This window comes from Delphinus delphis, chromosome 7, assembly GCF_949987515.2.
Source record: "Delphinus delphis chromosome 7, mDelDel1.2, whole genome shotgun sequence".
NCBI lineage: Eukaryota > Metazoa > Chordata > Mammalia > Artiodactyla > Delphinidae > Delphinus > Delphinus delphis.
This window is the reverse complement of record NC_082689.1, coordinates 26,346,299-26,372,016: the sequence shown is the minus strand read 5'-3', so window position 1 is coordinate 26,372,016 and position 25,718 is coordinate 26,346,299. Positions and strand designations below refer to the sequence as shown.

The 25,718-nt window shown below is 34.5% G+C and overlaps 1 protein-coding gene across 1 annotated transcript in view; it reads left to right on the top strand.

The window, feature by feature from the left end:
• The first annotated feature begins 9,136 nt into the window (after nt 1-9,136).
• CPS1 (carbamoyl-phosphate synthase 1) overlaps nt 9,137-25,718 on the top strand; it is a 142,292-nt gene continuing 125,710 nt past the window's right edge. Inside the window, exon 1 of the mRNA XM_060016165.1 lies at nt 9,137-9,417. Within this exon, the coding sequence (XP_059872148.1) occupies nt 9,292-9,417 (126 nt within the window). The 5' untranslated portion in view covers nt 9,137-9,291. The remainder of the gene's footprint in view (nt 9,418-25,718) is intronic.

The window sequence follows — 25,718 nt, the reverse complement described above, 5'->3', positions numbered from 1 at the left end:
TCATTAAAAAAGTTTATTCTTGGATTTGAGTTCTGTTTTCTCAGTTCACTGTGATATTTCAATTGCTTTTAAGTATTAGCAAGATATGTATCGGGATATCTTCACAATAAAGAAATTTCCAAATTTTCTTACCCTGTACATTAAAAAGATGAGAGTTATGTAGTCTAGTGAATAGCAATTCTTTTCATATAATGTTAACAGAGTGGTCATTAGATCACAGGTGCTCTGATTTGCATGTGAACGGGGAAATTAAATGACACCCCTAAAAGAGTTTTAGTTGAAGGTTTCAGTAATTTTCATTAGCTATTAATTCTTCAAAACTTATATGAATAGAAAAATAAGAAAAAAATTATGTCCTAATAAAAGACCTGTCTTTTATTTAAAGTTTTATCACACAATAAATTTATCTAGAGGATGTATAATTTTACTATTTGCAAATTTGGAGAAGAACGAGATATATTTTTTTTCTTTTTCTTTTTTTTTTTCGAGATATGTTTTTGAGAGAATCCTTGGTTTGTGTTGGGAGTAGCAATAATTTATAACTAATCTATGTCCCTAAAAACTCGCTTTGTCTTGTTATAATAAAGAAGTATTGATTAATTAATCAAATACTAATTGATTCAGTTAATTAATGGTAGAAAAACAGACATGTACGGACAAGTGACTTTTTAAGTCAGGGTCTTTAATAATTTGAGGAATGCAGTCACCAATTTTAGTACAAATATTTTCTAACTTGACAGCCCTTTTTTTCCAAGTTACATATTGGTGTCCCATCCATAGTAAGTAACATGGTGATAATACTTCTTCCCTTATACAACTTTATTTCTTTCATTTGTCTTACTGTTTTTTACAAAATGTCTAATCATTTCTTTTGTCGGATTTTTATTATTACTGATTAACTTCAACTTCTAATCCCAGTCAATTAGCTTTTAAAAACAAATTTTTGAAACCTTGACACAGTCTGCAACTTTTTAATGCTCAATCCCTTGCTTTTTTGGTCTGCAAAGCTTTCAAGAGTGTTCTCTTGAAATAATCAATCCCTTGAGTCCAATAGCAAAAACATTATATATCCCCTCTTCCTTTCAGCTGAGGATGATCTTGATTAAGTCAAGTAGAGGTTAAAAATAAATGACATCAAATAAACAATACCAGAATAAAACACTTAATTCTTCAACACCCCAGGGAATGTCAGCAGTTAAAATCCAAATAGGCATTTTTGACTGTTAGCAGTTTGTAGCATTGAAGGATGAGGATGGTTTTTTTCCTCCTTTCTCCCCTTCTGTGTCTCCTTCTTGTTTTTCTTTTTTCCCTCTACAGCATTACTTTCCCCCCAAAATTTTTAACCTCGATAAAATAAAAAAAGGCCCCCCACCTTTCAATCACTCAACTTAGGAATCTCCAAATCTGGAAGAAGAAATAGCTGTATGGTCCATTCATGGAAATTTGCAATACTAGTTTAGAAAGATGGAACTTTACTGTTTGTGAGAGTGGTGATCTGATTGTTAGGAGGGCGGAATATATTTTCCTGGACCAAGTTCCCTTGAAAGCGAGAGGTCGTGAAAGAAATCAGATTTAATGTAACAAATACACTACAAAGGGAATAGAGTAGGAATGTGCGTGGGTGACCTGTTTTTAGTTTAGAAAAAAAAGTCTTCTACGTCATTCCCATGTAACCGGCCGCCCCTTACTTCACGAGGTCAGAAATTTCAAGACACGTTGCACAACTTGCTTCTTTGTGATCCTCAAATATATTTAATTTAAAGAGGATCCAATACGCTCCCAGCACATGACCTGGAGTACCATGGGTAGCCCCTCCTCATGGCTAGGGTTGCTCTTTAGAGCCTTGCAAAATCTTTTGTGTTTACTCTTGGCAAAAGTTAAGAATTAACAAGCCCATCAGAGCTGTTCTGTTCAGCAAAAGACGATTTTGTTGCAATGATAATCATTGTGCAAAAAAGGCTGGTGATGAATTAAATTTTAAAATTTTCCTTAGAAATATTTTACTCTTTAGAGTGACAATTGCCTAATGATTTAGTCATTCTATTTTATGAAATTTATGTTGTAGGCATGTTTAGGCCAAAATTTAAGGAAATACTTAGGCCAAAATTAAGTGTAGAGTTTGATTTATGTAGTTGTTAATTTCTTTCACTAACTGTTCCATCATTTACAAAATTATTTCTATTGGAAAGGTAGTAATTGTTAGGAACTTACTTTTCTACAGCGATTTCTACTAAAGGCTTTAGATTTGATATTAACTCAAAAATAATGAGATAACGTTGGCTTATTTAGATATCTATTTCTTATATCTATAAAACAGAGCAATTAGAAAAGATGATTTTAAAAATCACTTTCAACTATATAAAACTATCTATTAGATAATTATTATGTTCTCTGTTTGATGATAGTTTAGGCAATACATTTAAAAAGAGATTAATTTCCTACAAAGTATCTTTTAGTTGAAAACAATCCTTTTTCCTGTTGTACAGCACCTGATACATAGAAAGCACTCAATAAATAGTTCCTGAATAGGTTATTCTTTTAGCAATTCTAACTTTATGAGCAATTATGAAAATTCAATGGCATTAAATTATTCAGATTCTGAAATAAGTAACTTAAAGCAATAGGATGTAACAGAAAAATATAAAATTTCCTTTGCTATTTTAGGTAAGTTGGGCTGAATCAGTTAGCCAACTAGAAGTATGACTCCCAGGACAATTAGTCCCACTAGATAGATTATTGGGAAAAGTTTATAGTTTTATTTCTATATTACCTTCTTCATTTTTTATATTATTTTAATTTTAAACATAACAATAAATCAGAGAAGTTATGGATACTTTCTTCTTTCTCATTCTTTGATTTTTACTGAAGTTACATTTTATCCATTTCCAGGTAATGTCATAGTATTTCTGAGCATTGCAACTTCTGCAATCATGTATTCTTTCTGCAAAATTCATCTTAACCAGCCTACTCTTTCTAAGTCATTTCATGTTGTTGCCTCTGTTTTTCCCAGGTATACTTGACATGCTGGAAAAAGAATGGACGTTGGCTGAGACCTGAGTTCTGATCTTGGCTTTGCAACTTATTAGCTGTGTGATCATGGGCAAGCTAAACTCTCTGGGACACACTCACCATCTTCATCTATGACATAGGGATATTATTAGCTACATTTAGTACAGAGATTGCTTTTAAGATTAGCAAAAAAGGCATTCCAAGTGCCTAGCTCAAGGGATGGCACTTAGTAGGTGATCAAAAAATGACAAGTACCTCAACTGTCAAGCAGGATCATATTTATCATCACTGGACTCATTAAAATTGATTTATTTAAATACTTATTTGCACTTACTGGCATAATAGTAAGTGGTGTATATATCTCTATATATAGATATAGGTATATGCTAATATATTGTGGTTATAAATTCCAATGTTTTAGCTTCTATTGTAGGTTTTTAAAATTTATACCCAAGAAATTCCTCTTTAAACATTTTTTAGACTTTTAGGAAGATTGAAAGCTTTTGATTAGGAATCCTACATGACATGATTTTAAATTTATAGTTATCTCAATGTCAAAATTTTATTTTTTGTGTTTCAAGTTATTTAATATTTAACTTTCTAGTGACTTTGAGTTTTCTTTCTTAAATTTCACTCAATTCTTCCTTCTTTGTATAATTTATGATTCAATGATTTACAACTTTAATGATTACAGCTTATTATGACTAACTTTGGGCAGTTGCTATACTGTATGACTGCTACATATGCTTTTTGACCTACTTCTATATAATCAGTCCTCTACAACTTGTATTTGTAGCTTGTTTTTCTTCCTCTTTTTGGACTAACTTACACTTGACCTCCCTTTGCTTGTACTTTAATCTGTTTGTGTTTGACTATGTCTTCAGTTTGCCAAGGTCACTGTGAATTCTGAATCAGCTTTCTAAGGCATTGTCCACTCTGTTCTTCTAATCCCACAAATCATAGAAAGCTTGTTTTACTCACTGGGTAATTCACTACACCCTCCTACATTTATATACATTCTCCAGCAAATGTGTATGCACCTAATAATGGTCTAGAATATATACTTAATGCTCTTGAATTAAAGTAGGTTACGTGTAACGTTTCTACATAGTCTGGTAATAATGTCTCTTTTTTAAAGGCAGGAAATTGGTATGATAAGATTTACTCTTTACAAACACATGCTGCTTGTACCAACTAACCTGTTCTCTTTAAGTTTTTTTTTTTTTACAAATGGGGTCTTATAAATGATTGCTTTTTTTATTATCCTAGAATATAATCACTTGTGCCTTGGATTTTAATGTGTGAAATCATTTTTTCCAGGTCTCTTTTCCAGCTTCATTTTTTCACCTTCCTTTGAATCACTTCAAGCTTTATGCTATCAAATGTTAGATTGATAAGCACATTCATGAACTTGGTTCTTTACCTTCTGTTCCTCAAAATGCCAATTGGACCTTAATGAATGTGTCTTGATTGGATTTTCAAAGACATCTGGTTATTTAAAAACCTCATCATCTAACAACCTAACATCTATTGTCATTATTGACAAATCTTCTCCCTGGCCAAACTTTATTTGAGGAATCTTTCTACCAGCTTATCCTAGTTTCTATGATGAGAGAAAGTATATGCTTTTTTATGTAGGTACAAATCCACACCACTTTTCTTCAAAGAGTAGCCCTTTTTTGTCCATATCCTCACTTGTGACAGTGTTCCTTGTTATATTAGGCTAATAAAAATCAGAATTGAACCATAATAATCATGTCTACCTTTTCTATTCTGTCTTCATGCATCCCTGCTCAAACACAAAATAGAACTTTTTTTTTTGAGGGGGGTGGTTCTTTATTTTCTTCTACTCTGAGTTTATTTGCTCTCCAGACATACCTTGCTTCTTGCCTTAAATTTATCGTCTTTTGTATAATTCTTAATTGACAGCTCTCTTTTCCTATTCCAAAGCATCTTTACTTCCTCTTATGTTCATCTGACCTAATTTTATTTGCTTCTGCTTAAATAAACGTCATTGATCAGGCAGGAACTTGGCACACAGGAACCAATTCATTCATTCAGTCATTTTTCAGAAGCACCTCTTGCATGCTTGCTATATTAGAGACTTTTTGAAAAATGCATCACTTTCTTAGAGTTGTCTCTATTCATTCCTTAGTAAGACACACTTCAAGAAAGCTGTTGTCAGTTTCTGTACTTTTTAAGAAGGAATTACTAATGTCATTATTTTCTCTTTATTCCAAAACCTAAAGCCTTTATTATCCAGGATGAGCTGGTTTGATTTTTCCCAAATGGTAGCAGGTCTCCCTTACTTATATCAATGGATCGTCCAAATGAAGAGGACACTTGAAATTAGTACAAATACAGGCTATATCAATCAGTGTTGCTTTACGTTTCCTTTTAAGAGGCTTTCTTGATCATTAATGGGAATGGATTAATGGGAACAAAAAGATGTAAGAAAAAAAGGAGAAATAGTACTAAGTAAAGGTATATGGAAGTGTTTGACTTCACGAGTTATTTAAAATTCAAATGAAAACAAAATACCACTTCCTGTGCTCAAATAAGCAAATGAAAGATAACACCTAGAGTTGGCAAGGGTGTATTGAAAGGGACATTCACATTGTGATTGGTATTGGGTACATTCTTTTTGAAGAGAAATTTGGCAATGTTTATAAAAAATTACAATATTGATATGCTTTGTAGCAACAATAGAAACAATGAAAATGAAATATTTTGTAGCCATTTCAATTAAGGTTTGAAAAGAACATGTAATAACATTGAACATACCAAAATATAATATTACCTCACAAAAGCGTAATGCAAGTTGATCACTGTTTTCAAAATTATGACTTGTATATAGAAATAAATGCTAGAGGAAGATATGCTAAAATATTAACAGAGGTTATGTTTTGGGAGTAGGCTATTATCTATTTTTCAGTGTTTTCTAAATTTCTTTAAGTAACAGGAAAATAACTACCACTTAGTGCTGGATATAGCACCATTTTCAATACCAGATATCCTAATGACAAATTCATCAAATTAAGTCTTCTCAGGGACTTGGGAGGCTGAATGCTTCCATTTCTCTTAAGAAATGATAAATAATTGTATTAGTTAAGGATACTTTTCTTGCTGTCTCTCTATATGTACATACATATTTTAATCTCTCTGCATACACATAAATACATATTTATTCATATATATAGAATACATTTTCCAATTTATGGAAGAAATAAAATGCTTTATTAGCACTAGATTAAAGAGTACTAGAATGTTACTTACTCCATCAAAACTGAGAAATGTTTAGTTTCAATAATTCTTAATTTTCCATATGGCGGTGTACAGAGGAAAATAGCCTAATGCTGTAAACTGTGATAACTATAATAAGTGTATCAGTAGAAAAGAAGGGCTAGATTCATAAACAGTATTTTGCTGTTTTGAGAGAGTGACTTATAAGATTAGAGAACCCTTAATGACCTGACTCATACAAAATACATTTCAAATACAGATTCCCCCAACCTTCTGTGTGTACATGTGTTCATGCTTTTACCCTGCTTAGTTGTATGCGGATAGCTTATGTGAGAGGAGGACCATGTAAATGGGATCAGAGAAAAAAATCATTCCAAACTGAAAAATACTTTCTTTTAAAGTGTGCTGAAAAAATGTCTTTCACAAAACTGTAATATTTCTACTGTCTTTATGTCTTTCATATTCACTACTAATCAACTCTTATCACCTCACCCCTTTGATCTATCCAAATGTAAACTCCCTAACTAACATAATTTTCTTTTGCAGTTTGGTTGTAGATTTCAGTCCACCCTGAACACTCAAATCTGAAACTACCCACCATTTAATTTATTGGTCTTTCCAATTCCTGAGATGATTGTAGAATCATGATGGATGAATTTTCAGAATATTTAACCAAACTCTCCAAATCTTCTGCCCTTTCCTCTTTTATTATGGTGACTAGAAACATGGACCATAGCCTACATCCAGGACCTTTTACTGAAAAAAGTGAAAGCCCATTACAACTCTCAGGCTTATATTTTTCTTTAGGTTCTAGAGTTATGGAATTGTACCCTAAAGTTGTTGACATCTTATTGGGAAACCATGCTCAGTTCACCATGCTTTTTGGTCAACTGTTAAAAGTGGTTATGAAGTCACTTACTAATGTCTTTCCTTCTTTAAGTTCTGGACTCCTTAGTACCCCAAGGCGTAGAGAATAAAGGGAGGAAACATACCACAGTGTTCACTGCATGGGTACCTCTGGGTAATGGGACTATGACTGATTTAAATTTATTGTGCATCTTAAAATTTTTTTGTGATAAGTACATGTTATTTTTCTTATTAGAGAAAGACAAATCCTCACTATGTATATATTTTTATGTATATAGACAAGGATGAGTCCACGACCTAACGTACTTACTGGTCTAAACCAGTAAGCTCTGTTTCTAAGCTCTTAGTTCTTTGAGTTGGGAGTTTTTCTTCTGTTAGTTTCATCCTCCTTCAGTTCACTTTCCATAATCTTTCTTTCACAGTAATTTCACCTTTGTTCAAAACACTTTCATGACTACCAGGAACACTATTTATGGATTAAGACCAACCATTTTAAAGCACACATAATCTTCCTTGTTACGGTTCCTCTTCATTTCCCCAACCTGTACTGTGCACCTAGGCTTTAGCAGACTGTTTTAGGTTTTTTTTTTTTTTTTTAATATGCCATATGGTTTAATGTATCTGTGCTATTGCTCATGCTGTCCCTTCTGCTTTTTTCCCCTCCATCTACTTGGTATACTCTTTGAATCCGTCAAGATAATATGGTTCAACATAATCACGTATTTAAATTTTACTGAACATGCACAAGGGAGTTGATCTTTTCCTTCCTTCCTTCCTTCCTTTCTCTCTCCCTTTCTCTCTCTCCCTTTCTTTCTTTCTCTTTCTCCATTGTATTTGGACACACTACCATACATTACTTATTTTATTAATTATATACACTAGATTGAGACTGTTTTTTCAGTTTTCTAGCACCAGGAGCTGTGAAGCAGTTTGGCTTCAGAGAATGTTTATACATGAATACATTAAGTAAGGCAGAAGAAGATGGAGTTTAAACTTTGTTCCTTAAAAACAAAAAAATCCTCAAACCCTCCCCCCCAACTTAATTCTAGCACTCATCCTACATCATGAAGTTTACAATCTCTGTGCCATTCTATGTCATCTTTTCCATTGTGAAAAGTGCTAGGAGAAAGCCTTTATTTCTTGGCCTCCTTTGCAAGGATATCAAAGGATAATACTGCAGAGTTTCCTAACCTACATAAACACATGACTTAAGTGAGAGCTTCCTCCAGCCAATGAGACCCTTTGACTGCCTGATTAAACATGGGATTGAGGGCTAAGTGAATCAATTTCAACTCAGGTTGAAACACAAATATTCACGTTTTGAGAATTTTATATGTAGCAATTAAACAACTAAAAAAATCTTGACTTAGGAATGTGTTCTCATTAAAATCAGTGTTTACCATTATTTCATATACTTTTTACAAATTGAAAAATTAAGAGGGATAGAAATAGGCTACTTTGCTCCAGTTGTGTTTTAGTTGATATTACTGATTGCTTTAAAATTTGGAACAAAGAACAATGCAATGGTAAGAATGTAATACACTATTAACTAAAAAAAAAAAAAAAAAAAAGCACAGTGTAGAAAGGTTTGTTCTCTATTTGTGGAGAAAAGCTTATTCTGATGTCCTTTTTACTCTATGTGATTTCCATTGTCTTTTCCAAGCAGAAAGTCGCAAGTCTTCAGATTCTTTGGGAATTCAAAATGTCTTTTAAGGCAAATTAGGCATTACATCTCACACAAGCAAAAACCTTTGATCCTTAGCATTATTAGAAAGTTGCTACTCTTTAGGGCAGGTGATATTCCTGAGGGTGTCCACTGCTTCTAGATCATTCTATTCAGCTGCATAAGCAATTCCTTTGACAGATGACTGTTTTTCCACAACACTAACATTATTTCAGCAGGAGCAGGTAGTGTTTGATGTGTTGCAATTTGTATTACATGTCCATCTCTGGACATTACCTCAGGAGGAGGGCTTAAGAGAAGGAGGAGCTATGGCCGAAGACATTTAATGACAGAATGAATGGAATTTCAAAGATCACTGTGCAGTCAGCCTTAAACACTAGATTGCACACCCCCAGCTTTCTTCACATTAATTTAAAAATCTTATAGCAAAATTCTCATAAAGTATATGCAATTTCATTTATTTTTAGTCACAAATCAGCATCTTCAAAATGATGAGGATTTTGACAGCTTGCAAAGTGGTGAAGACCCTGAAGACAGGTTTTGGCTTAAACAATGTGACTGCACACCATCCATGGAAATTTTCAAGACCTGGCATCAGGCTCCTTTCTGTCAAGGTATTACTCCCGTATTCATTGTTTCCAGTAAGATTGTATGGGGTGTAGTTTATCATGAAGCAAAGGTGTCACTTACAAAGGAAAAACATAGTTCTGAACTACTAACTTACTAATTTTCACCCAACATAAAGAAGGATCACAATTCCTGTGAATATGTAAAAATGTAAGTGTTCTGTTTAGAAAACAAGTTTTTCAAAAGGCTATCAGGGCTCTGCTTGTGCCCAGACACTATTGCTCACACTTTGGGTTCAAGCATGGAGTTGTTTATATGTACGTGAGCCACATGGCTGTAGGTAGTGTGTTTAACCCCTATTCTGTGTTGGCTCACCGTAAAGTTTTCTGGGAAGAAATGTTGAGAGGAAAATATCTACATAATTTTGATATTTACAGATCATCATGTAGACAGTTCCTTTGCTTTTTCCTTTTCCCTCTTAGCTCTTCTTTCAGAAGGACAAATTTATTATATTTATTTTGCAGATTAAGACACTAAGGCAATTATCAGCTGATGAGCCTGTCTCTCTGAATGTGTCTGTAACTGAGGAGCAGGTTCAGGAAGAGAACATTAAGTGCTCTTCCCCCGCCCCCACCAGTGAGTTATGAAATTCCTGTAGGAACTTCTGTTCCTTCCTATACCTTTATGAAGACATTTATTTCCCAGAGAAATCTGAAATTACTACAAGGGAACTTTGCTACTGAAAATCATCTTTAGTGAATATAAAATTTAAGTAATCACAGTAGCTTTAAATATATTGCTTCTATAGTAGTAAGAGCTGTAAAAAGTGCGGTAGGAAAAAAAAACCCCAAACAACCTCTAGCTGTTGATGTAAAAATAGGTTGTAATAGTTTTGAGTGTACTGCTTATACTTTGTGTGCTCAGTGAGTTGGCTAAAAATCCTCCAAATACTTCCCAGCTTCTATTGCTTAGATTGCTCAAGGAAGGATTCAGTATGATTTTAGCCCAAATGATATCTGCAGGGCTAAACAACACCCGTAGATTCTTGTGACCTCCACTGACTGGAGTGGGAAAGAAATAGGGGTGAATAAAAAGCAGAAAGAAGAGGGAGACAGAAAGAGAAAGGAGGTCTGAAGGAGTAGGAATGGTGGGGAGAGAGAGAGAAAGAAAAAGAGATCTCAAGATCTCAAGAGAAAGTATAAGATACTACCATTCTAAATTAAGAAACCCAGGAACAGCCATTTTCTTGGGTTCAGTTTAATTGTACCAAGAGAGCCAGAAAGGAGATATGTTCTAAACCATCATCAACGATAGAGTGACTACATGTAAGCTATGAGAGTGAGCATTTGCTTTCAGTTTAGTGTTAGTAATATCTCAAGGGTACTCCTATATCACTTCAGAGAGAATAACTAGTGATGAATTATATTACTTAAAGTTAGACATGTCTTTTAAGACTTTGAAGTTGTGTCCCTTGGAATATCTTTTTCTTCTCACAAAAATAGGTAGATAGAGTTAGGTGTATCTCCATCAGACATCAGAAACAAAGAAATTGAGTAACTACTTAAAATGGCATAGATGTGACTGATACTAGAAGCCAATTCTCCACTATCATAATAAGCACTCTATACAACCACAACTACAACAAAATGGTTTAATTACGTGGATGGTCCACTGTGAAAGTAGTTCTAGTTCATGGTGGCAGATCTGTTTTAAGGGTCTGCCAAAGTTCACAGCTAAGAATGACAAGTTTCTAGGAGGAATAAGCCATCATTTCACAGTGTAAAAGCCATTACTCATACTCAATCATTTCTGGCCAAAGTTTTGGAGGAATGCCAGGCATGAAAAATAGAAGTTCTTGAACTTCACAGTAGTGAATTAAAATTCTATACAGCAATCTAAGGGAACTTGTGTTACTATTCACTTATTTTGAAACAGTCCTCTACCAACTTTTCTTCATGCCTTCACTTTTAAAACTCAATTCTCTTAGCAAGATATATTTAAACTTACTCTTTTTATATGAGTATCCTATTTAAAAGATAGTTAAAATCATTAGGGTATAGTTATATATGGTCAGTGAAGGGCAATGAGACTAGTCACTAAAGGTTAATAACATTATAGCCAGTTATAGATAGTAAATGGATTGTGGACGATACCCTGGGATCAGATATATAAGCACTGCAGTGTAAATGGGTTGCCTTTTCAATGTCTTTGGAGGTCACTTTCCCCTTGGTGAGGGACAAGGAGAGTGGGTTTGACGACAGCAGTGACGCACTTGTACTTTTATGTGGTCCTTCCTCATGCGTTTGTTTGTAGCTAATATTTATAGAGTGTACCTTGTTAATAGGCACAGTTATATTTCACGTATAAGGAAGAAGAAAGAATTTCAAGGTACTCTACATTTTAAAGGAATTTGATATCAAGGGTATAAATGATCAACCACCATAAAATATGAAATCTCTAGAGACAGTAATCTTTTTCTATTAGTATCTAAAATTTTCAGTGCTCATTATTACATTCAGCCAGTTGTACCTTGCAGTGGAAAACACACTGGATAGGAATAAAAGGACCTGGATTCTAACCTTTCTTATGCATTTTTCAATGCTCTGAACTTAGTCAAGTCACATATTCTCTCTGAACCCAAATTTTGTCATCCATAGTATGGAAACAGTTCTTGATTTACTCCAAGAATTGTGTGACCATCACACATGATCAGTGCTTAAAAATCTATAAAATACTTTAAAAGTAAAAATTATTCAGCAAGGTAGCAGGATAGAAGATTAAGATACAGAAATTGGTTGCATTTCTTTGCAATAACAATGAAATATCAGAAAGGAAATGTAAACAAACAATTCCTTTTAAAAGCACATCAAAAAAATAAAATACTTAGGAACAAACCTCACCAAGGAGGTGAAAGACCTATATACTGAGAACTACAAAATATTAATAATGGAAATTGAGTCATCCCTCAAAGAAATGGAAAGATATCCCCATGCTCTTGAATTGGAAGAATTAATATTTTAAAATGGCCATACTACCTAAAGCAATTTACAGATTTAATGCAATATGTATCAAAATACCCATGATATTTTTCACAGAACTAGAACAGATAATCCTAAAATTTATATGGCATCATAAAAAACCCAGAATTGCCAAAGCAATCCTGAGGAAAAAGAACAAAGCAGGAGGCATAAACCTCTCAGAGTTCAGACAATACTACAAAGCTACAGTAATCAAAACAATGTGATATTGGCACAAAAACAGACATATGGATCAATGGAACAGAAGAGAGAGCCCAGAAGTAAACCTACACACCTATGGACAATTAATCTTCGAGAAAGGAGGCAAGAATATACAATGGAGAAAAGACAGTCTCTTCAGCAAGTGGTATTGGGAAAGTTGGACAGCCACATGTAAATCAATGAAGCTAGAACACACCCTCACAGCATACATAAATATAAACTCAAAATGGCTTAAAGACTTAAATACAAGACAAGACACCATAAAACTTCTAGAAGAGAACATAGGCAAAACATTCTCTGACATAATCGTACTAAAGTTTTCTTAGGTCAGTCTCCCAAGACAATAGAAATAAAAACAAAAATAAACAAATGGGACCTAATCAATTTTATAAGCTTTCGCACAGTGAAGGAAACCATAAACAAAATGAAAAGACAACCTATGGACTGGGAGAAAATATATGCAAATGATGCAGCTGACAAGGGCTTGATTTCCAAAAAGTAAAAACTTGATACTTAAAAAACATTCAATTCTATACATTTTAGTAGAAGGACTTAATAGAAAGTTAGATCAGAGTTTCTTCATGTTTTTGTAGGCTATAAATTATTACAATGACAAGATATCTGATAAAAATTCTTAAATATCTTTGATGATTTTTTCACCTTTGCCTTAATAGCAAGCCTATCTCTAGGAAGATATTGCTTATAATGAATTAGACTCAAGGACTATGAAGCAGATATTTTTTTTCCACTATGTTGAATTCAATTCCAAAAGTTAGGATGTACATCTTACTATCCTATTTATTTATTTATTTAACAAATAAACATGAAACTTGTACCCTGGGAGTATACAGGGAGAATAATAAGTTGAAATAAATGGATAATAAGTGGATAGTCTCTGACTGCAGGAAACTTACAAATTAAAAAATTCTGAGTTCGCAAGTCTTAGAAAGTCACTAAGACTAAATAGTTTTATTTTTACTTGCAAATGAATTTGGGAATGAAAGGTATTAAGTTGAAAAGGATAAGTTCCTTATGAATAGAAAAGGATTCAATAAGTACTGCTTCTAACATTAATCCACTCATTTATAAAAATGGTGACCTGTGTTACGATTAAGCCGGGAACCTAACAGTCCAAGTGTCCTTCACTCTGGTACTTCAGATATGAATGAACCCCCAGAATCACTATTCCTTTTGAAACGTTTTCATTTTGTAAGATATTATATTCTGATTGTAACATAGAAATAGCTATTTAGCTCAACCTTTGAGGAGCTGTTGTCATTTGATTAGAAATTGGCAACTACAAAAACTCCTACAATTAGAATCATTTAATTATATTGTAGTAGCTTTAAAGACATTCATAGGAAATAAAATTCATTATTATATAGGAGCCTCTTTATACATATTAAAGGTGGGGGTAGGGGTAAACTTATTATGCATCTTCAAGACTAATTATTGTATTAGACTTTTACCACATATAGATACATTTATTTATTCATTTATTGGCTGCGTTGGGTCTTTGTTGCTGTGCGTGGGCTTTCTCTAGTTGCGGGGAGCAGGGGCTTCTCTTTGTTGCGGTGTGCGGGCTTCTCATTGCAGAGGCTTCTCTTTGTGGCGTCGCACAGGCTCTAGGCACGCAGGCTCTGTGGTTGTGGCTTGCAGGCTCTAGAACGCAGGTTCAGTAGTTGTGGCGCACGGGCTTAGCTGCTCCGCGGCATGTGGGATCTTCCCGGACTAGGGCTTGAACCCATGTCCCCTGCACTGACAGGTGGATTCTTAACTACTGCGCCACCAGGGAAGTCCCTAGATACATTTTAAGGATGGATTTTATCCATGATAATCCAAATTTTTGAAATAATAAATTGTGTTCCAATCCCAAATGAAATGTTGTAGAATTAGTTCAGATGATTTAGCAACTTTACATATTTTTGCTGGACAATATTTCATTAACTGGGAGGGGGCTTCTCTTTTGAACATTCTTGTTTTATGTACTCTACCATTCATAACCTCCCTTTCTGAGGTATAGACTCATTTGTTTGTCATCAACAGTGTCTTGACATTTTGAGCTTCTTGCCATAAAACCCTTGAAAAAGCTATAGTCGGACAGGACCTAGACTGAGGTAGGCGAGTGGGATGTCTATTGTACAACATTGAAGGAGGCTCTCACTACCAGGCCCACGATGTGCCTCGTCTGATATTGTGCCTTGAGCACCTCACTCGCCTCACCCTGGTCCCAGCCCTGGGTCGGAAGCGAAGAATTCTGGCTGGGGAAATGCCAGAAGAACTGGCACTAGTCTTGGCGTCAGGCAACCCTCTCCTGTTGACGGCACCTTGCGTTTCTATTTGACCATGTGTGGCCAGACTTACTGATAGTTTAAATGCAAATTTAGATCCTACTGCTGTGGAAATAAAGAACATTCCTCTGCTTTCAGGTCTTCATTAGACTTCCTTCATATTTCTGACTAGTACCAAAGGTTGGAGGGTGTAGTAGAGAGTTTCCAAGATCTCTTGGGCAATGGTCATACCAGAGCTCACTTCAAGGCTTCTGGAATTTGCTATGCAAGACTGAATGTCCTTGATGTGACCAGTATTTCCTAGGGTCTTTTCAATGACTGAAGGTTGAAGAAAGCTACATGGGCCAAGGTCGGGCCTGGTGTTGGACTGCTCAGCCCTAGCAATCCCTATCTTACACTTGATTTCCTTCATCTGGTCCAAATGAGTTCATCTCATGAAAATATTTTCAAGGCTCCTCTCTTCTTTTTCTTTTTTTTTTAACTTAATAAATGCCACATACTGATCTTTTAAATTTCACAGGGAGGTTATTGGCTAATGTGAGGTTCTTATAAATGAATCAATAGAGTTGCTGTTATCACTAAGAATTTTACTGAATAAATTTCTTCTGTGATGTAGAACTAAACATAAGATGCATAATAACTTATAACCAAAAAGTAAATATTAGCTAACAGTATTGAAGATTCCTCCCAGATTCAGAACGATTTACCACATGGCAGATGCCCATTAAGTGCTTGTTAGTAAACCTATACTTTATACATGTATTTTGTGGTGGAATTTTTCTGAATGTTTTATTTATAATAAGAAACATAACTAGAATAAAAATTACTTATGAATCTGACTCATTTGTTTATAAATGTTCAGAACATAGAAGTATTCAAGTAAATTAACCGTGTAATTTTTTCCCCCAACATTGGTTTATGTTTAACCAAAGGCAGATGACTTAATATTAACTTAGGATGTTGTAAGGCTATTAACTTAAGATGTTGTAAGGCTTAATTGATTACTGCTGTTACAGTACTTTGAAATCCTGAAGTGTTAGGCATTGTAACTGCAGAGAAGTCTCATTAAATATTCTAGACATAGCAAATTGTGCTGTAATACTGAATCTTAAGTATCCATATTTTGAAAGTATTAACTCTAAGAATAAAAAATAAGATTTCATTTACCAATAAAGAACACTTCAAGATTTTAACTTTTTACCATATTATCTGTGCAATAATAAACTAAAATTCTGGCTGTTAAGGTTCCTACCTTCCAAAGGTTGGTTCAGATTTATTTTATTTCTTAAGAGGATGAGTACTGATGTCAACTAATAGCTAAGAAACCTCAGGTGCACCAGAAATCAAATATTTTATATAGCTTTAGGCCTGGGTGAAAATGGAGATAAACACATGGGGCTTCTATCTTTTCTGATATGCAAATAATTTACATAGACAGATGATTTAACAGCAATACAATCAGACGCCCAGAGTAAATAATTTTCATTTCCATTACTAGCTTAAGGGGATTATTGTAGCTATAATGTTTTATTCAAATCTTTTATGGAACTTATTGCTAAATTAGCTTAAGCTTTACCTCCAGAACATTTTGCTGGTGAATTCTCACACTCAGGGGAAGAAACAATGCTGTTCTTCCCATTTCATAGATGTGTAAGTGCTGTAGTTAATACAAGGACACATGGATGTCTGTTTCTGCACACAAAGTGAATATACATGTAGCAACTCTGGGTAGAATTTTAATTAGGCCTCAAACATCATCTGGATCTTTTAAATTTGGCATTTTGTTAGTGTGCTTATATGTATACCTGAAGCCGTATTTGTTGTTTAACCTGGCTTCAGAATGATCTCAACAACTTCTCCTGCTGGATTTTATTTCTTACTCAAGAGCTCATATGCACTGTACTTTATCTCAATACAAAATAAATCAGATTTTTCTTTTCTTTTCCTTTCCTTTATTCCTTTTTCGATTCCATTTTGAGAACAGGTTGTTTAAATCAAAGAATCAGCGAGGATTCCTGCTTTATATGGACGTTAGTAATTCTATAAATACGATATTTTAGGGCAGTGCTGTTTTGTTGACATATTTCTTCCACTTCAACCAAAATATTGTCATGTGTTTGTAACAAAACAGGCTGTTTTTCAATTTCTTTCTTTCTTATATAGTCCTGTAAACTCCACATATACAAAAGTCTAATATGGTAGGTTACCTGGTGTGGGCTACTCCAGGAAGGGCAAGGCAGCTCTCTGCAACTGAGGTAGATCCTGAAGGAACTGACAGCTGGTGACCATCCACTGACCTCACTCCTTGCAGCAGGATGGCAGGTCCTTCCTGGAAGGGGACTGAGAAGAGCATCTCCATGTTTACAGCATCTTTGGTCCTAATAGTCTTGAGAGCTTGAAAATTCAAGGGCCTGGAATCAGAGTGAAGAGTTCTTAAAACCTGCTAGTTCTCTTCAGATTATAGGTTGTAATTAATGACTTGACGTTTTCACTCTGATGATTTACAGATTTACAGGTAAGTCATTCTTGGTTGACCTGGGCATGTTGCAGCTTATCTGTGGCAGTTTTGAATTAAAATTCTTATAAATAAATTTAAGTACAGTCTATGACTGAATTGCTTTTTATCCCCATTTTTGAAAGATTAGAAAACAGAAATAGAAGTAAGCTTAGAAAAAGAAAAAGAGGGGTAATATGTAAGTCAGTTTAGGCTGAAATTTTCTACGTAATGGCTCCATGGGAAGGACTACCGTAGAGTGATGGAGGGTTGTGGATTCCAAGCCACACTGATTGGGTTTAGAAACCACTACTCCTGCATTTACCAGTGAAATGATCTTGACTACTGTAAGCCTCAGTTAGCTCAACTGTAAAATGGAAAGCTTAATTTAATCTACCTCAGTGGGGGGCGGGGGAGGGTTGTGAGGATTAGAGAAAAATCCATCAATAGCTAGAGAGACAGTGCCTAGTACATTTATGTTAACTATTATTAATGATGTCTTAAGGAAGGGATCAGGGTGGGGTTTTCAGTGAGGGCAAAGTGCTCCCAAAACATATTTTTCCAACATAACTTCATGGTTTTATTTGAAGTAAGATACCTTTCTCAGAACAGTAGAAATTTCTCATTCAAATATATATACACAATTTATCTCTGCAACTGCATATAGACTTTAATAAGCATTGGTCACTATGTATGCAATCTTGTTAATGTCTTAATAGGGTCTCATTAAAGCAATGCCAAAGCAATGCCAAATGCCGAAGGGTAGAAATAGGACAGTGATAGGTCAATCTACTTCTATAAGGCATGCTTAAGAAATGTTAATGCTTTACTTTTTTCAAACATAAGGATTATTCCAGAATTAAAAAATAAAACAAAACAAAATGGGATGTGCTTTAACACATGAACTCAAACTAGAGAAAAATTGAAGTATACATGTTGTCCTTAGTTACTCTCCTCAAAATTAATTATACAAATATTTATTGAGTGTCAAGTATGCATCAGTACTATATGTAAACTTCAGTAACAATAACAATAGAAATATAGCAGCCTCAGGGTTTTTTTTAGTGGGGGATAAAAATGGACTAATTATCAGTTGTAAACTATTTGGGAATTTGGCATAGAGTTGGAATATTATGAGACTGCATCAGTAAAGGAAAACAAACAAATTTGCTACTGACATACAGTAAAATTGGCAAGCACTTTAGATAAAAAGTAAAGAGAGCAAAGAGAATAATTGGGTTATGTATGCTGAATTCAATTTTCTTTCTTTTCCCCAGTGATGGAAGGTTAAATTTCTGTTAACATAAGATAATAAAATTTTACTTTATTGTGGTAAGAGCACTTAAGATGAGATCCACCCTCTTAACAAACTTTTAAGTGTACGATATATACAGTCTAACAAAAAGTACAATGCTGTATAGCAAATCACTAGCACTTATTCATGTTGAGAACAATTGAGATTTTATGTCCATTGGTTAGCAACTTCCTATTACCTCCTTCCCCTAGCCCCTGACAACTATAATTCTTCTCTCTGATTCTATGAGTTTGACCATTTTAGATATGTCAGATTAGTGAAATCGTGCAGTATTTGTCCTTCTATGATTGGCTTATTTCACTTAGCATAATACCCTCAAGGGCCATTCATGTTGTCATATATAGCAGGATTTCCTTCCTTTTTTAAGACTGAGTAATATTCCATTGTGTGTATGTGCCACATTTTCTTTATCCGTTCATCCATTGATAGACATTTAGTTTGTTTCACTATCTTGGCTATTGTGAAGAGTGCTGTGATGAACATTGGAGTGCTGATATCTCTTGGAGATCCTGATTTCAATTCTTTGGATAAATATCCAGAAGTAGGCTTCCTGGATCAGATAGTTAATTTTTTTGAGGAATTTACATACTGTTTTCCACAGTGGCTGTACCATTTTGTATTTCCATCAACAGTGGAATTATTTTTAATTAGAGTAGTAACTATTTAAGTAACTTTATTACCTAGCCTGTAGGCCCAGATATGATTTGAAAGTTTCACTCCCAAGAAATGTTAGGAAAAGATGTCAAAGGGAGAGAGACTGTAACTCTAATATCTTACTATTAGAATTAATATCTGTGGGTTCGAAAGATTTGTAAGACTAACCACTACTAGAAAAATATTGAATTAGAAATCTATGTTTTAGAAAAGAGTTCAACCAAACATAAAACAATTAAGTTTAATTTTAAATGTGGTTACAAATAAATATTATATCAAGTATGAAATGAAAAAAATAAATGTTTAATATTTTAAGTATGAAAAGTAATAATGGGGAAGATGCATGTAAGGTAAGAGAGTATATACTTTTACTGTTTTCTGTTGTAATTTTCCCTCTTTCACTGAGTTCATTATTTAATCATTTAGCTGTACTCTGCTAAATAGTAGATTATCTAACTAAATCAACTTTACTAAGGTGTGAATAAAGCTTAATTATTATATAATGGCTTTATAAAAAGGAATTGCTGTACCGACTTACATCCCTACTTGGTGGACTATGAAAGAGAAAATACTATTAAAGTGGGTGTTCTTTATTCCCTTAACTAGTTTCCCAGGAAATAAACCACGTAGAATTAAATACAGCTATAAATTGCCCATTTCTTCTCATGTTTGTGAGCAAAGCCTAAGAGGAATAGTTAAAATACGACTGGAGTAAAGCAGGAGTGCAATTTGCAAGCCAGTTATGTCTCAGAGAAAGAAAAGTAGAATTATGCTGCATCTTTGCCACCTGATAACCATTCATTCATTCATTAATTCATCCATTCATCCATTCATTCAACCAATCAGTATTTGCTAGGTATCTACTACAGGTAGGATTCTAGGAGTGATAATTAATCACACCTCCTTCTCAGCCTCTAAATTTAGAATCAACAAGACATAGAATTCAAAGAGATAGAGATCTGAATATCAGCTTGATTACTGTTAAAGCTATTTGGAAAACAGGGTCTAGATCTGCAACCAAATGGACTTCTTAGAAATCCCCATTCCCTGAGTCAAATGTATTTGCTCACAACTGCAAATCTCCCACCTTGATGTGCACCTGAAAACAGACTTCTTTGAAAAGACTGTTGAGAAGAGTTGAGCCAGTCTTGCTCAGTTCTATTTCCCAAAGTCACCCATCATACCTGTTACTCTCCCTTGTGGACCCGGGGTTAAATGATCTTTCCAAAATCCCTGAAAGTTAACTTCATGGGCCAAAGTATGAATTCAGAGAGATGCAAAGTGGTTTCCCCAATCACCCACTAAGTGCCAGATGCTGTGTTATGTGCTAGTGATACTGTGTTGGACACAGAAGGCAGGGTCTCTCTCCTTGATGTTGTCTGGTGTTGACTATGATCTTATTGGAGAAATTAGTCAAATAGTTGGGTATACGGCAGTAAATTCTAAGAGCCAATTTTACTTAACCTTAAATTTAGAAGTGACGAATCCTTCAATACCTGTTTAGTTAGTGTACAAAGATGATCAGCTTGAGTTCCTAGCAAGAGGTAGAATTGGGATATGTGGAAAGAAGAGAGGGCAGGAATGAGGTGTCAGGACCTGGGTATATCTGAGTCATTATGCCTAGTGATCTTCAAGGTTTGTTTTTCTGACAAAGTCTCCAAAGACATCTGCAGAACTGACCTTTAATATACAACAATTGATCAAGAGTATAAAACCAAAAACCCAAACTAAGCAAACAAAGAAGCAAACCCAAAACGAGTGAAATCTGTATTTCAACAGGCAGGGTATGGGAGGGAAAGAGAAACCCAGATGGTGAAAGGTGGAAGAGATTATCAAAAGTGCTGTCTCCAGCCCAACCTCATTCATACCCCCTTTCCTTCCCTTACACAGAGCACGATTTCAAACAGTTCCTAATGGATAGGGCTACATATAGATTGGAATAATGGGGCCAGGGTAGAGGAAGTGATTGCCATAGTGTATGAATATTCTTTTCCCCTAAAGCATCTGCTCTTCTCAGTGCTTTTCTCCAGAAGTCTGCCCTCTTTATACTTAAAATAATTCCTCCCCGGTTGGATAGAAAATTATACTCTACTCTTATGTGGAAATGTCTTTCTAAACTGGTTTGCAATTTAGATTATGAATATATAAGCAAATTTGGGCAATAGTTATTTAGGGAATAGTGAGATATATATACATATATATAATGGATAGTTATTTTATCTTTCAAAATCTATGATCTAAGCATTTGCCAAACCCAATGTGCTTGATCTTATTGAAATAAGATTTCCAGATAGAAGCTTAATGTTTCCACTGCCCCTTGTGGTAAGGTTTCCCTTATTATCTTTATTGGACTATGTATATTTGGGTTGTTAAGTTACATTGAGTGAAGGATTTATTTACATTTGATTAATGAAAGCAGTTTAAATATCTCTTAACTTCTAAGTTGAAGACTAGTACGATGGAACTCGAAACTTCTTTGTTATATTTCAGCATTTTGTGTCTATTTGGTTGAGTCAATATGAATAAAAGCAACATCAACATCTAACTAGTCCTTTGACTCTGAGGCACTTAGATCTAAAATTAGGTAATGAACTAAAAGTTAAATTTTTCTAATTGGCTATGATCTTGAGAGTTGAAGAATATTCTTATAACTTCATATGCACTTAAATAGTGATGAAGAATTAGACTATAATGAAAATGAGTACCCAGTTAAAATTAAGCCACTAAGTGGATCCTGTCACACATGGAATTTAATTTACATGAAGGTTTTACTGAGAAAAGTTATTGGAATATTAGTAAGAGACCCAGAGGGGAAAAAGTGAAATGAAGAGCTGTAAGGACATATTAAAAGAATTGAGACTGCTTATTCCAGATCAGGGAAAAAAATAAAACAAAGAAAAAAAACCCAAAGTAGTCATCTGCCAATAAGGCTTGTATACATATTCATATTTCGGAAAGAGAAAAGTTCTCTGTGTCTCGTGAGAGCAAACTGAACAAAATCTTTCTCAATTCCACTAAGAGGGAGTCAGATTAAACTCACCTTAGAATTTATTGCTTGCTTGCCCTGTAGTGATTGACCTAGAGAGAGGCAGCAGCTAGTTAGACTCAAATTTCAAGTTGAACTGGGTGAATAATAGTCCATGCTTATTCAACTAATTTTGACGATTAAAAAGTTAATAGCTTTCACTGTTCAAAGTAACTTTTGATCTCTTTGAATTTGACTTAGACCTGTCACTTGAATTTGCTATGGCAAAAATATGTGAGAATAATATGAGAAATGTAAAATGTTTTTTCTGCGAAATTCATTTGTATAAGCTATTCTAAAACTAAGTAGAAGAATACAGCATTTTCTTTCCATACTCCTATATTTTAGAATACACTGGGTAAGGAGAGCTTTCTCGTTTTTTCTATATTTTCAAAGTGAAAAAGGGACTGAAACAGTTTGTTATGTTAATTCAAGCGCTGTCATCCTCTTTCATGTGAAATCCCTAGGAAATTGATATGAATGATCCTTTTGTTTTGAATTACCATGATACTTGTTTTAACTCTGCATAAGATGTATTTGAACACTCACATGCAGCATACTCAGTATGCATATCCTGGGCTAACCATCCACTAACCTTTCTCCCTCAATGTCGCACACATCTCTTTCCCACCATAATATCTCCACATTGACTACACTTAAGGTATTGTAGAAAGGCACTGTTAAATAGTGAAAAGGCAACTCAAAACGGATATTTGCTATTTTAAAATATATATCTAGAATAAACTAAAAACCGAATGGATAATTATGTCTTTCAGTATTTTTAAAATAGTATTTTATTTCTTTATTTTTTAATTTTATTTATTTTTGGCTGCTTTGAGTCTTCCTTGCTGCACGTGGGCTTTCTCCAGTTGTGGTGAGCAGGGACTACTCTTCATTGTGGAACACAAGCTCTAGTCACGTGGGCTTCGGTAGTTGTGGCGGGTGGACTCAGTTATTGCGGCACGTGGGCTTCAGTAGTTGTGGCACGTGGGCTTCAGTAGTTGTGGCACATGGGCTTCAGTAGTTGTGGCACACAGGCTCTAGAGTACAGGCTCAGTGATTGTGATGCACGGGCTCAGTTGCTTCACGGCATGTGAGACCTTCCCAGATCAGGGATCTAACCTGTGTCCCCTGCATTGGCAGGCGGCTTCTTAACCACTGCACCACTAGGGAAGTCCCAGTATTTTTCTTTAGATTGTCACTTAGTGATACTTTATTAATCCAACAAAAATTAAATGACTACCTACTCTGTACCAGGCACTGATGTTGGCCCTTTGTTCACATCAGTGAACAAAGCAAACCCAAATACTCTGCCCACATAAAGCTCACTTTCTAGTGGGACAAGACAGATGTTTTAAATAAGACACTGGATGATATGTTAGAAGGCAATATGTGCTATGAAGAAAGAGTAGACTAAGTAGATAGGGTGCTGAGGGGTATATTGTAATTTTATTTATTTCCACTATTTTTCAGATTCTATTCCTGTATAGTTCATTACAGAGTATTCAGTAGAGTTCCCTGCACTATACAGTAGTTTCTCATTAGTTATCTATTTTATATTTAGTATAATATATCTAGTATAATCTGCCAATTTATCCCTTCCCCCCTTTCTCCCCCTGGTAATCATAAGTTTGTTTTCTACATCTGTGATTCTATTTCTGTTTTGTAGATAGGTTCATTTGTATCTTTTTTTTCTTTTTTAGATTCCACTTATAAGTGATATATGATATTTGTCTTTGTCTGACTTACTTCATTCAGTATGACAATCTCTAGGTCCATCCATGTTGCTGTAAATGGCATTATTTCGTTCTTTTTTATGACTGAGTAATATTCCATTGTATATATGTACCACATCTTAATCCATGTCCATGTCCATGTTGATGGACATTTAGGAATATTGCAATTTTAAATAGGTTTTGCCAAGAAGATGGATGACATTTGAGTAAAGACTTGAAGGAATCTTTAAACTTTAGATTCAAAATTTGATGCGTTTCTCTCTTAAAATTTTAACTTTATTACTGAAATCATGAATGGGAAGGAAAGGGTGAATTATTTTTGTAAAGAGAAATCTCTGAAAGGAAAGGATATTTTATTTATCTTTGTGTTTCTAGGTGTTTCAAAGATAATCTTCTTGAGGTTCCTCTATTTTACCATCCAAGCACATAGCTGGCCCTTTTACTACATTGAGGGTGGAAGGGGTGGGGGGGACTGGGGATATTTATCCATGTAGCTCCAAAGCCTAGGATGAAACTTGGCACATGATGGGAGCTAAATGATGTTGTGACCTGAAGGTCTAAACTGTCTCATTGGCATATACATTTTTTGTTAAACAGTTAGGGACCATGTCATGATATAGGTCATTTATTTTGTAGAACTTACACTTATATAGCCTTTGGTTACTTTTCCTGACATTCTGTGAGTGTACAAACTTCTCATTAAGGTTTCCTGTGTACTTTCAGCATTCAAACTACCAAAGTGCTCTGGCAGTAGGCACTTAAATGAACCCTTAAGGTTATAGTATAATTCCTAGACTATGGTCCTCTTTCTACTAGGACTGAGGCTACTAAAATATCTTACGCTGGTAGCAAGGTGATTTCTTTTAGACTCGTTGGAATGAAATAGCATTTGGGAACTTATTAGCTAGAAGAGGGGATTCCAAATAATAGCTTTTTGTTCAGAGTTTCTCCATCAATTCATAGATAAGTCAATTGGCACCCATCATTTTAGACTCGTTGGAGGCCAATGTAGTTAAGTGAAATATAAAGGGTACTATAGGCAGTAAATAGAAGCCTTGTAACAATATAACGTGCAGTGAAAAAAAAGGATTGGGAAATCTATAAAAGCTGCCGAAAAGAACAAAAAATATAATTAAAGGAGCAAAAAAGACGTATTGAACACAATCTCAGGGACTATTTCGGGCAACAGTAAATGTCTCCTCAAATATATCTTTAAAGGACAGAAAGCAAAGTAGAAAACTAGTCCCATGGAGAGAGGAAGAAAAATACCAAATAGAATTGTACGAATAGGCTAACAAGAGTCAGATTGCTTATGCTAATTTTTACCTTTCTTTAAAATAATTAGATGTTGTCAGATAGATCAGAGAATTTGAAATTCTTAGATGAGAATAGGATAGAGAAAAGCAAAAGGAACAAAATAAACAGAGGTGATATTTTACACAGGTATGGCTCAGAGTAGGGTAGATAAATTGGTATATAGAAGACAATTGAAATATGCAGTTCACACGTCAAGTTTTGCCAAATAAGTACAGTTATTTTAGGTTCTATCAAAGTTAAATATTATTTAAGAAAATGTTTCCTACCTCACCTCCAT